This window comes from Gopherus flavomarginatus, chromosome 2, assembly GCF_025201925.1.
Source record: "Gopherus flavomarginatus isolate rGopFla2 chromosome 2, rGopFla2.mat.asm, whole genome shotgun sequence".
NCBI lineage: Eukaryota > Metazoa > Chordata > Testudines > Testudinidae > Gopherus > Gopherus flavomarginatus.
Window position 1 is genome coordinate 296,502,755 of NC_066618.1, and position 13,589 is coordinate 296,516,343.

A 13,589-nucleotide genomic window follows, 5' to 3' on the forward strand; every position below is an offset into this window, starting at 1 on the left:
CACAAGCATAAAACATGCATTTTAATATGGCCAAGTGTAACTGTATACATCTGGGAACAAAGAATGTCGGCCATACTTACAGGATGGGGCAGTTTATCCTGGGAAGCAGTGATTCCGGAAAAAATTGGGGGGTCATGGGGGATCAGCTGAACATGAACTCCCAGTGTGATGCTGTGGCCAAAAGAGCTAATGTGATCTTGGGTTGGAAAAACAGGAGAATCTCTTGTAAGAGTAGAGAGATTATTTTACAGCTTTATTTGGCACTGGTACGACCCCTGGTGGAATCCCGTGTCCAGTTTTGGTGCCCATTGCTCAAGAAGGATGTTGGTAAATTGGAGAGGATTCAGAGAAGAGCCAAGAGAATGATTAAAGGAGTAGGAGACATGGCATATAGTGACAGAGCTCAATATTTAGCTGAACAAAGAGAAGGTTAAGTGGTGACGTGATCACAGTCTATCAGTATCTACCTGTGGAACAAGTATTTAATAATGGGTTTTTCAATCTAGCAGAGCAAGGTCTAGCATGACCCAATGGGTGGAAGTTGAAGCTAGAGAAATTCAGACTGGAAATAAGGCATCATTTTTTAACAGAGAGGATAATTAACCACTGGAAGAATGTACCAACGGGGACGGTGGATTCTCCATCACTGACAATTTTTAAAGGATTGAGTGTTTTTCTAAAAGACCTGCTCTAGGAATTATTTTGGGGCAGTTCTCTGGCCTGTGTTACACATACGGTCAGACTAGATGATCACAAAGGTCCCTTCTGGCCTTAAAGTCTATGAATCTATCTGTTGCAAAGGAAAAAAAAAATCTTTTCTTCAAAAAGAGAAGTGTAAGAATCCTGCATGCGGTCTAGCAGAACAGCTTGGTAAATTGGCTTGAGTAGCCGTCTCTCCTGTGAAAGTTGCTGGTTTGAACCCAGCATGGTGTAGCAATGGAAAAAGGGTCTTGCTATCTCGAGACTTCTTGATGAACAGTGAGTATGTCTGCGCTAGAGCTGGAAAGTGTAATTTCCACCTTTGGTTGACTTACCTGCTATTTATAGCTTGCGTGCTTATAAATAGAAGTGTAGCTAGCAAGACATGGGCAGCGGGATAGGTGCCCCAAGTATTTTTCCACAGTCTCCCCAGAGAGGCTGACGGCTGAGTTGACCATAGAGAATCACATTCACTTTCTCATCCTTATACTTGGCTTTTTCCATGGTATGCTGGGGTGATGTAGCCATGAGGCAATGTGGGGAGAAGATTCCCCTTCAGCTCCCTATTTTGTAGATAAATGCAGGATTTCTTTCTCACTGGAAGCATGAAATTCAGACCTGCTCAACTCCTCACTGTCTCCACTTCCCAGATTTTTATATTGAACTCTGACAAAGGTAAAAGTGCCTGAAAAATCTAATGCACCTCTTCGGGATGCTGGAAAATCTGGAAGCAAAACATCATTCTCTCTCCCAGATAAACTGTTGGCCAGGATGGCAAAATCATGCTGGCATAAGATGAAATCAGTAACATGGAGAATTTGTAGAATTGGCCAGAAAATGGTGACTTTCTTATGGGAATGATTTGGAATTTTTTCTGGAAAATGTTTAGTCAACTTTTTGAATTTTTGAAAATTTCACCCAGATCTACACGCTGTTTTGGGGAAAAAAATAAATAGGTAAATAAATAAATAAATAAATCATAATCATAATCCTGATCCCACTGAAGTCAAGGACAAAAATCGTGTTGACTCGGATAGGACAAGAATTCCTCCGCCCCCGCCCCCGAGATGCACTTGGACTCCAATTCAGCAAAACTCTTATGCACATGCCTAACTTTAAGCATATGCTTAAGTCCCAGTGCCTTCAACGGGATGCTTAAAGTTCAAGCACGTGCTTCAGTGGCTTGCTGAATCAGGACCTTGAAGGTGAGGTGCATCTTTTCATTGCCTGACTCTGGCAAGCTTCCTTCTAGAATGTGGTTTGGAAGCTGTTCCCCTTCCCTGCTGCTAATCTCACCTGTGTCCCTTTCCTCCCATCTCCAGGTGACATGCACACTGGTGGCAGCTTTCCTGCATTTCTTCTTCCTCTCCTCTTTCTGTTGGGTGCTGACAGAGGCCTGGCAATCCTACATGGCTGTGACGGGCAGATTACGGAACCGCATCATTCGCAAGCGCTTCTTGTGTCTCGGATGGGGTGAGAATGATGAGTCTGTGACTCAACAGTATACTGGAATCTAGGGTTTGCTGGGGGATTGGATCTCTTCACCTTCCATTCTCCCTATATGTTCCTCATCTTCCCTCTCTGTCTCATTCTCCCTCCAGGCCCTTCATATTCTCTCTCACACTCTTTTTCCCTCCTAGTGAATGAAACAAGCTCTGTAATTCTGTCTCCATGGCAGCAGGGTTTTCCATAGGCAAATCAACTATTAGGTTGTAGATGTTTGTAGCTAATTTTTCTCCCTCTGTCTTTCCCATATGTTTAATTTATTAGCCTTAAATGAGGCATTTTGTCGTAGAAATTAAAGGCAATAATGTGGCTTGGGCTTTCAAAAATGTTACAAGCTGGAGTTCGGAAAGAGCAGCATCACAAAAATTGTGTCCAAAAGTGAGTGAAAAGCAGACACGCACACAGACACACAGAAAACATTGCACTGTACTAGTGACTCATTTTACTACTGAAGTCAAAAACTTTTCCTGAGGCAGGATATTTTTGATACTTATAAAAGGACTTGATGTTTCAAGAAGCAGCCTCATGCCAGCATCTCAGCTCCTGGAGTAAGCAGATTCTTCGGCCATATGATAATCTTGCAGCTGACCTCCTTTTTTGTCTTACTTGGCTAACCTGACCTGGGCTCTTAGCTCTGATCCCCTTAGCTCTTGGGATTTCCTAGTGATATAGTTGTGAATAGAATATACCTCACAAGCTAAAGAGAGTAGTCAAAACCTACCAATGTCAAGGTGATAAGATTAGAAGCAGAGCATTTAAGGCCAGATTCTGCCCTTGGATGCACTCTTGCAATACCCAGTGGCCAGGAATGGAAACCATCCATATATGCAAAAGCAGAATCTCAGTTGTACTATTTGACAATATTTAAATAGCCCTTCCAATGTATTTCTGTACATCCATTAACACTACTGCACCTCTGTAAGTAAGGCTAGGTTCCGTTTGTCATTGAGAGGAGTGCAGAGCAGCTCCAGCGTGGAAAGCATGAGTTTTCAATTAAATCTGTTACCGAGTTTATGAACTAAAATAGTTAAACGTGGGACCTTTAAAAATAAATATAGTGTGTGTGTGTGCGCATGTGTGTGCGCGCACATATACAGACACACATGCACACACACTATTTTATTACTCAAACCGGATGAGGGATATTGAATGAATTTAAGTAATCAGGGGCGGTTTCATTGTAATTAATAAATACTGGGGCACTTGACTATTTTAGATACCAGAGAGTTTTGGGCAAACAACTTTCACAAGCCTCAGATGGCTGCATTCATTTACAACGACAATAGGCATCATTCCACGTACTGCTGCAATGCAGCCACCTCTGGGCTAGATCACATTAGCTGATGAACAGTGCATAGTAACAATTCACAACAGATTAGGACAAGAAGTGAAGAAGAATGCAATGTCCCATTAATGCAGCAGGGAATTTTAGGTGTGTAGAAGGTAGGTAGACTTTGGTCACAACACCGAGACAAATAAGACCTATACTGAAACAAAAACATGTAGAAAACATATCTTTAAAAGCATAATTTCAAATAATTTACACTTCTGGCTCCAGAGGAAGGTGATTTTTCATAGCCATTTTCTTTTTCAGTTGGATTTCTGAATTGCTATTTTAAATTTCTTGCCAGATTCTCTGCTGGTGTCAACTAGTGCAGCTCCACTGACTTCAATGAAACTGCATCAGTTTCTACCAGTGCTAAGTTTGGTCCTCTGCTTTCTTGTTGTTTCTCACTTGGATTTACACCTGCTGCTCATCCAGAAAAAAAGAGTCATCGGACTTTTAGCAACCACTAAGGGCTAAGACCACTTAGGACATAGAGGGATGAATTGCTCCCAGAAAACAATTTCTTCATCAAATTTATCCCTTTTTAATACTGACAACTTGTTTGTGACTGTATTGTAATTTCTACTGTTATCCATCAAACGTTTGATGCTATCATAGTTCAGCCTCTGGGCTGTTCATTTCAAGTATTGCTTTGAGTATTTGATATTGCAGTATGCACACTGATCTTATTAATTGGATGTGTTGGTTACAGGCTATGATTATCTGGCCTGACTGGATGAGCAAAGCTCTTAGAGTCAATTTTTTGGCATAAACATTTGGAATTATGTTGTGGGGAGGCACCTAAGATTTAGTGGCCAAGAGTTGTAGGGAAAAAGAGACAAGAGTAGATGGGGTGGGGGAGTAGGGAAGTCTTTCCAAGCCTCTTGTATGTTTACATGTGATCAGGCAATTCTAGTGGATTGCACCTGGAGATGTCAGGTAGGAACAGAAGCCCATGATCATGTAGCTGCTCCTAGAATCTCCCCATAGCTGCTTTCAACTACTGAAAGGGGGTTCCAAAGAGGATGGATCTAGACTGTTTTCAGTGGTACCAGATGACAGAACAAGGTGCAATGGTCTCAAGTTGCAGTGGGGGAGGTCTAGGTTGGATATTAGGAAAAACTTTTTCACTCAGAGAATGGTGAAGCACTGGAATGGGTTACCTAGGGAGGTGGTGGAATCTGCTTCCTTAGAGGTTTTCAAGGTCAGGCTTGACAAAGCCCTGGCTGGGATGATTTAGTTGGGACTTGGTCCTGCTTTGAGCAGGGGGTTGGACTAGGTGACCTCCTGAGGTCCCTTCCAACCTTGACATTCTATGATTCTATGATTCATATCAAACATTAAGGCACGATGCCTGCAGACTGGTTGACCTGCAGACTGGTTGCTCACCCTGATATCTGATGAGTCTTAAAGTGATTTGCATCCCTGGAGGTTACACGTGACCGCTGTGGATAGCCATCACCAGGGTCAGTGGATACCTGCCAAAACTGTAACACTTTTACCACAGCCTGATGTGAACCCTATTGCACAAATATGGGGGCTTCGTCAGAGCAGAACTAATCTTTGTTTGCTAGTGATCCCACTGATTCCTAATGGGATTTGCCTGTCTTTAGCACTTAGATGGCTTACTTCACGATGTCCCAAGGAGCAGGGCTATAAAAAGCCACATGGAGACCTCTCTAACTGAACAGGCAGATGTTACTATCTGGTATTCAGGCATTTTCGCTGGGGAAAGGGAGGGCCAGGCAGGGCAGAGTGAACCAGAAAGTCACCCTGGTCTCCTTCATAGCTCCTTGAGTAGCTTATTGGTGGAGGAACTGGAAGAATCAGGAGGCTGTTAATGGGTTACAGAGCCTATCACCTCTGTGTTACTGGTTCAGTCTGTGCCTGGGTATGTAATGACTTAAGCTGTTACCACCCCAGTGCTGTTCAGTGCTCTCTATCAAATCAAATCGGCATCTCAGGCTGGTTCTGAGGGACCAGGCCTGCACATCACAGTAACCAGCTGGCTTTATCTGCCCTCCTACTTGGGGCAACCTCATCAGAGAGGGCAAGAAGGTGGTGCCAGGTCAGGAGGGAAGCACCTTGGAAAGGGGATGCAAGCACCTTGGCTGCCCGCATTGCACTTGCTCTGTGAATATAAGCTGAGGGCGTCATCAGCCTCTGGAGCTGTCAATGCAGCATCACTCGCCAGCACTACATGGCTTGGTGCATGTGTCAGATGAGCAGCACAGCTTTCCTGCCAGAAACCCGTCCGCCACTAGTCGGGGTCGTTACAGAATGTCTCCAGCTAGGGGTGTCATCCTTCACCTCCCCACTTCCCCTCAGAGACGTTGGAAGAGAGTGGGTCTCTCTGAAACAAACAGTTCTATGTGCTACGTGTCGCCCCTAGCAATGGGTCCACACCAGAGGATAGGAGCCTACTGCTACTACCAGCCAGCGGAGTTCCTCCTTTAGCTCAAGGAGCAGAGTCTTGTGCCCTTAGCCCTGAAGAGTCAGGAGTTCAGGTGCTGCTGAGGATCGAGGCTGGGGAGAGGAGTTTGTGGCAGAGAAGGACTCGCTGAGCGAGGTGCAGCCTCCGTAGAAACTAAAATGACTGATGCTTTTTTTGTTTCATTCCCTTAGGGCTGCCTGCTTTGGTGGTTGCCATTTCCGTGGGATTTACGAAAGCCAAGGGCTATGGCACCGTCAACTAGTGAGTAACAGGCCACCTCTTCCGTACTCTTCCTTTCCTCCCCCCTGTCCTTTTCTCCCCGCATGAATTGACTCTTCGGCGCACCTGTAGGAAGCAGGGCCCTCCAGGCTGCAGCCACGCCAACAGAGGTGCCTGTCCCATGGGGAGGATGGGGAAGGAAGCAGCCTTCGCACTGCTCAGTTGCGTCAATTTATTGGCTGCCTGTTCGGGTCTGGAAGCTGCGTGACTTCTTTGTTCTTACCTGAGGGCCTGTGTGAGGCTTTAGGAAGGAAAGGGCCTGAGAGAGAGAGGATGGGCCTTCCTGCAGTCCAGTGGGAACTTTGCCGCTGGTTTCAGTGGGAGTAGGATCAGCTCCTATATTCCCTTCCCCTGTTAGGGGGCTGGAAGGCAATTCCCCCCACAGCAACATAATGTAGCACACCTGGCCAGGTGCATTATTGTTTTTCTTCATCTTCCTCAACATCTAGCGCTGGCTACTGTCAGAGTCGCGACAGGCACTAAACTCAAAGGGTACATCTACGCTGCATCCTAAGCCCAGGCTCTGACTCGGGTTTGAGCCCAGCACCCCTACACACACGTCAGCCTGACTCAGGTCAGCAAGCACCCAGGACTTGGGCTCTAGGACCCTGCTAAAGGTGTGGGTCAGAGCCAGAGTTCTGCTGTGACTGAGGTCTAAACCCTGTCATTTTGCAGCCTGGACACAGCTCCAGCTGCAGACCCGAGTCAGAAGGTCTGTGTAGTGTAGGGTGACCAGAGGTTCCAATTTTATCAGGACTGTTCCGATATTAGGGACTTTGTATTCTATAGGACCCTATTATCCCACCCCAGCCCAATTGGTAACCATTGTTCTCTGGTCACCCTAGCCTAGTGCAATATGTATGCGTAGCATGGCTGGGAGAGCCGAATCTGGCAATTGCAAACCGAGGTTTATAGTGCAGTGCGGTCTCTCAGGCCCGGGCTTGGAAACACCAAGTCCACGAGCCTGGATCCCGTAGATCTGGGCTTAGTGTGCAGTGTAGACACACACGTAATCAGTTTGTGCATTGCAACCCCTTCATTCCTGACAGAGAAAAGGCCGGATGGCTGGTTAGATTAACTGCTGCATCTATGATGTCATTTTGATGTAGGCCTGTGGTATTTGGAGTTTTTAAGAGGCCAGTGTGCAAGACATACCTTTCGGGGTGGTTTTAATATTGAAGTTACGTGAAGTAGGAGGAATGCCTGTTGGATTGATCTCTGGGGTCTGTTTTATCAGTCACTGGTGGGAACTGCATGATCCAGGCCAGAGTCTCAAAAGAGCTCCACTACAAGCACCAAAATAAGGGTGTGGTTTGCAAAGGGAGCACATTGGGAATGGAGCATTTTGGAAAATACGGCCTTTATTGATACGCCTAAATGGGAGCAAAGCTCTTTAGTAAATCCATCCATTTTGGTTCACACCAATGCTCTGCTGGCCATAGAGGAATGTAGAATCAGTGGAGGGGTTTTGAGTACAGGCCTCTGAGAAAGTTGTTGACTGGGAGGCTTTCCAGGTCTGAGAATTGAAGATAGAGTCAAGGCTGGCTCGTGACGGTATCATGCCTTCTAGCGTGTGGAAAATAGTTTTCACGAAATGTTCTTGGAGATTTTCACCATTTCATTTCATCCCTGAAATGTCATGATTTCTCCTTCCACGTTCTGGGCCACTTGCTGTTTATTTAAGTGGAAACAGGCAAAATCGCCTGCTCACAAAACCTGGAGTGGGAGCAGCACAGCACCCGCCTTCGAAATGTGTGTTGGGGACAAGGAGAAGGGGTGGAAATGGCAGAATGAGACAGAGAGGGGAGAATAAGGGAGTATAGCCCGGGCTGAAATCACTCAGCATAGAGCAAAAGCAGCAGCAACATTAAAGAAAGTGTAGCTGCGAGAGTGTACAAAAAAAGGTAGTTTAGCCATAGAGATATAGGCACATTGCACCCAGAGGACAGCAACTTCCGCCAATCTGTTCCCCACCCTGATGCCACCAGCAATTCTATGCCCTGGAGTGACACTGGAGATCCAGCCAGCAGCAGCAGAGTTAGACAGACCTTCTGATCTGGGACAGTTAGTGCGCAGCAAGCTAGGATGTGAATTTAAAGTGCACCCTCTATTCTGTACTAACTCCTCATGCACACTAGCTTAGTGCATTTCCAAAGTGCACACCCGCTATGGTGAGCTTTTTCCCATATAGACAAGCCATTCTTCTCCAACCAGGATCCCTGCTCACTCCTTTAAACTTGCAGCCAAAGCAAGGCAGAGTCTGGTCTGTCATACTCTGAGACCTGTATTCATCACTCAACACACATCCCTTGCCTGATTCTCCACTGCTTTGCACCTGGGTAGCAAAGGGTGTACAAAGAGAGGGTAACACGCTACTCACTCACTCACGGCGGTGGTGTTGGGCCACACAAGGTGCAGGTGACCAGATGTCCCGATTTTATAGGGACTGTCCCGATAGTTGGGGCTTTTTTTTAAAATGGGCTTCTATTACTCCCCACCCCCTGTCCTGATTTTTCACACTTGCTGTCTGGTCACCCTACAGGGCCATGGAGAAGCAGGCTGCTGTAAACGAAGGGGTTATAAGAGGCAGTTCCTGACATCTATGTCAGTGTCAGGGCTGTTTTATCGGAACTGTACGGACTCACCTGCCTCCGCTCAGCATCAGTCACTGCCTGGAGTTTAGCCCGAACTAGAGACCGAAGACACAAGTAGGCGTGCAGTGCCCAGATCCTGACCGGTGTTATTGTAAGAACATCATAGGTCCCCACTCAGTGGGATGGAGGTTTGAGATGGGAGAGGTTCACCCTGCAATAGAACCAAGGGAGGAGCAAGGAAAAAGGGAGAGATGCAGAACAGAATTCTCCATCTAGGCTGCAATGATCCACTCAGTGCAAACAAAGCTCGACCTCAGAGCAATCAGCGCCCATCTTCCCTTGCTCTCCTACGCCAGGGCAAAGCGGTGCCAGTGAACAGAGAAACCTTACTGCCTCCTCTTTGCCACTAGATCTCCACACTTGCAAAGTGGCCAGCAGGCTGCTGTGACTTTCCATCATTCTCAGGGGCAGACCTGCTGCCTGTGCCTGAACCAAGCTGGAATCTCTCCAGGAAAGCTGATGTGACTGCCCCGTTCCTTCCCTTTGCTGCTAATCCCTGAATCTTTTTAGGCCGCTAGCCACTGTCACTCCTCACACCCCGGGACAGGACATTGGCTGCTGTGCGGCCCAGCGGGATGGCTGGCTGCGGGCCATCGCTGGAGCTGGCTGCCCGGACTACTGCAGGAGACTCCGTCACCTCTAGCAGCCTGAATTACACCATTGCCCTCTAAGGCTACGTCTACACTACACACCGCTGGTGGTAGCATGTCGGGCACATGCAGCTATGCACTACAATGGAAAGGCTGCTGCGTCCACACTGCAGCATGCACTACGTGTCAGTGAAAGGCTCTGGCAGGGCAGAGACTCCAGCAGCGGAGAGCTGCCCAAGTCTTTCCCGCTTGCCAGAGCCAGAGTCTTTTTCTGCAGGGGGGAAAGGTTTTAGCAGCGAGGAGACAGCTGGACATGACGTGGCTAAAACAGCAGCGTAGACAGGGAGGCCCGGCTTGGGTGTGCAGAGAGCTAGGTGGGATATGCACTTGCATACTCCCCTCACACCCTTCAGGCAGGTCTTTACTCGCCTAAGCCTACACTGCTGTTGATACCCATGCTAAGGGGGCTGTGCGAATATGTAATCCACGTGCTGCTGATAGCAGCCTGCAGAGTGAACGTATATACGGTGCAGCATGAGGCAGCTGATTCCTGCCTCCCATTCTGGGTGCTCGGGGTAGAGGCAGCAATGTGCCTAAATCTCCAACTCCCAGATAGAGCCGGGTGACCCAGTGCACTCGTCACAGCGAAACTCCTCCACTGGGGTGTAGTGCAATGCTGTAATCCAGAGTGCAGAGGGAAGAGACGCCTCCTGGAACTGACCCTCAGCAAGGCGCTCAAAGGGCCAAGTCCTGTTCCTCTTGGTGCTCACAGGAGTTTGGCCAGTGACTTCAGGGGAACCGGGCTCAGGCACAAAAGAAGCAGTGGACCATGAAAGCTGAGCTCCTCCACTGTACTCCAAGAGAGTAGCTGTACGCAGGAGCAAGCCGTCTCTGCCTGTGCAGAGCACGCGATGAGCTCACACACACACTGAGGCTCTCAGCCTTAATCCATTTGAAAACTCTGAGCAGGACCAACCCTGGCGTGCTGTGTTATTAACACCGCGGCTTAGGAGACACATACCCCCTCCCCCCCGACCCCAGAAATTGCACCCGGTCAGCCATTTATAATGCTGCCGTCCTGCTGCCATGCCTTGGTTGAGCTCCTGATGTCTGAAGGAGGGGAGATCAAACTCCCCAGCACGATGCAGAGCGCTGCATGAGCCCAACTTGGGTGATGACTGCACCCGCTGTGCCCGTGTGTTTTGTACGTCAAGGCCAAGGCTCGTGGGGAGAGGGCTGTGGGAGGAGGAAACCGTCAATCCCCCTATTCCTACCAAGAAAGGTTTTTTTTTTTGTTTTTTTGAAAAAACCATAATAGCTCTACAAAGCCACTGAGTGGACGGTTTGGCTTGATTGGTGTGTGTGCATGTGTGTTCGGCCATCACCACTGCTCTGATCCTGCCTTTATGGTGACCCATACTGCAGCTGTGTTAGTGAGTCGCTCAGGAAAATGCACAGAGATCATCTGGAAAGATCCTATTCCCCGTAAACATCTGCTCTGGCCGGTTTACAAGAGGAAGAACTGAATAGCGACTGTGCCCTGGGACTCATGTCCATGCTACACACACACACACTCGCTCTCTCTCTCTCTGTCTCTCTCTGTAGCTGTCCAGGCTTTGTTTAAGCCCCTGGTGGCCGTTGAATGCTGTAGGCACATCCAGCAGAGCGTGACTGGCTCAGTGTAGAGAGGCTGTGGCTGAAGAGTTCAGAGCCTGCTCTGAAGCCACTGCAGCACACACTGGGATCTCATGAGACAGGCCAGAGCACGGCGAAGGAAATACCCTTTCGGAGCTCGCTGTAACTGAGAGATTGAGAGGACTGTACCTGTGGGCAGCACAGGGCTAGTGGAGCTCTGAGAAACAGCTGCTGAATGAAGCAGGGGCATGCAATCCATGGTTGGATCTAGAAGAGCAGGAAACTGGTGCATGTCCCTGTAGGGCCAGGGATTTTAGCACCTTGTTAATTCCCCTCTTGGGAAGCATGGCTTGCCTGGAAGAGTGACCTGTATCCCAGTAAAACCCTCCCAGGGATTTACCCTGCAGCTGTCTTCCTTTGACTCTGACAGAGCAGGAATTTCCATTATCCAACTTCAGTTTTTTTGTAGTGCTGCAGTGCACCATTAAACAGCTGCTGTCAGTCCACTGGGATTGACAGGGCATGAGGTGGCAAAGCAGGTGCAGTCAGTGAGAAGGGCAGAGCCGTTCCAGCCGGTGCTGCAGTCTCCACTGAGCTGCTCTGAGCTGGGCTGATGTAATTAGTGATTAATTAGGCCTTGCATTTAATAATCATTACGAATGGCAAATAGCTTGCATTTATACATAACACCTTCCATCACTTTCTCGAAGCACTGAAATGGCTAAGTAGTATCATCTCCATTGTGCAGGCAGGAAAAGCGAGATGCAGAGGAGATAAATGACTGACCTAAGGTCACAGATGTCAGTGGCAGAGCTGGGAACAGACCTTAGGTCTCCTAACTTCCTGTTCTCCGCACTAAACCATTGATAAATTGGTGCCTTTCACGCCAAATGATATTAAAGCACGTTACAAACTCTCCCTCTATGGGCTTTTTTCGCCCCCTTCTGAAATGCTGTGAGTTCTGGAGTGGAATGGGACAGTGTGCACACCAGCACTGCGCCAGTTAGAGTCAGGACGTGAAGCGTATTGTGTACTGAAGCGGGATTTAGGCAAGCAAGATGCCATTACTTAAACTGGAATGTGGTCCGAATCTTCGAGCTAATTCTCCCCATTCTTGTACAAATGCATAAGTCCCATTAAGAGCACAGTCAACAAGACCCTTGCTTTTACCTTTCATCCAGTTGATACAATCAGAGGTGGTCTTGAGACTCAAAGTTTGGATCCAAATCTGAGCTTCCTCAGGGTCCCCATTTAGCTCAATTTAGAAGGAAGAGCCATTTTCAGAGTTTAGATGTGGCGCTGAACAGAGCAGCATGGGGCATTGGTTTATGCCCATTAGAGAGATGTGTGAGTCAACTGCAAGATTTGGACCTGGTGACTAGATGAGTGGTTTTCGTTCAGACCCATCTCTAGATGCCATGGCAGAGTCATTTTGAAATCCTACGTGTTCTGAATCTTCAGTGAGCATCTCTGGCCTTCCCAGCCTGATGTTTCATCTTGAGCCGGTGCCATCTTGAAGGAATGGAAAAGGGACAGCACCTTTAGCCACGCTCTCTGAAGTGTCATCCTTTGGTTTAAATTGTGCACATTCTGACAGCCCATCACAGCTTTAATCTGATGCCATGAAATTTCCTGTCCATGCATTTCCTTTGTTGGTTTTTTTCTAAATGCCAGTTTAGAATGAATAACAGTGGAAGGGTATAAGAGCTGACGTGATGAACTGTAAGAGACTTGACAATGTCCCTGTAAGCTTCTTTCAACCCCCTGCAATTTTGTGATCTTAACGATCCGTGCATTAACATCAGGGAGCCTGGCTTTCTCCTGGAGATGCATGGTTACAGCAGACGCAGCTCAGCCGAGTATAGACTTTGGTGCTCACCTCTTCATTCTGCAGTAGCTTTTCCTCTGATCTTGCTTGCAAGAGAAGGGAAAAAAGTAAAATCCAGTGGAGACAAGATGAGCGCAGCTCAGTGCTGGCTTCTATCTGTAAATGTTGTACAGAACAACACTATTACATCCCAATGCTGCGGGAATGAGTTGCAAAGTTTGCATCATCCTGTGGGCACTTTGAAACGATGGATGACCCCTCCGCATCCTCATATGGTGAACCAACATAATAAACATATTGCTGTGACAGAGCGAGGCCAGAGATAATTTGGAGGGGCTCTTCTGGCTGGCAGGACAGAGCCAGGAGGTAATCCTGAGATTCCAGAGATCAAGGGGAATTTATCCTGAATAAAAACTTCAGAGTTTGTCCTTATGTTTCTGAGGCCCATTGACTGGCCATCTTCTTGGCTGCATCTTTCCCAGGGCCAACATACTGCTTTCATTGCTCAGTGCTCTGCTTCTGGAATCCTTTGCAATGTCCCCGTTAAAGGGCAGGAAATCCTTCCAATTTGCCTTTTAACAACGTTTGATGGAAGCCGCTCCAGTTACCTGGAAACCCATATACCATCCTTTTGATG

The 13,589-nt window shown here is 47.6% G+C and overlaps 1 protein-coding gene across 2 annotated transcripts in view; it reads left to right on the top strand.

Annotated features, from left to right (window-relative positions):
- ADGRB1 (adhesion G protein-coupled receptor B1) overlaps positions 1-13,589 on the top strand; it is a 383,634-nt gene that overhangs the window by 313,904 nt on the left and 56,141 nt on the right. For both annotated transcript variants that reach the window (XM_050940709.1, XM_050940708.1), the window contains 2 exons: positions 2,022-2,172; positions 6,158-6,227. In XM_050940709.1, coding sequence (XP_050796666.1) covers positions 2,022-2,172; positions 6,158-6,227 — 221 coding nt within the window. The remainder of the gene's footprint in view (positions 1-2,021; positions 2,173-6,157; positions 6,228-13,589) is intronic.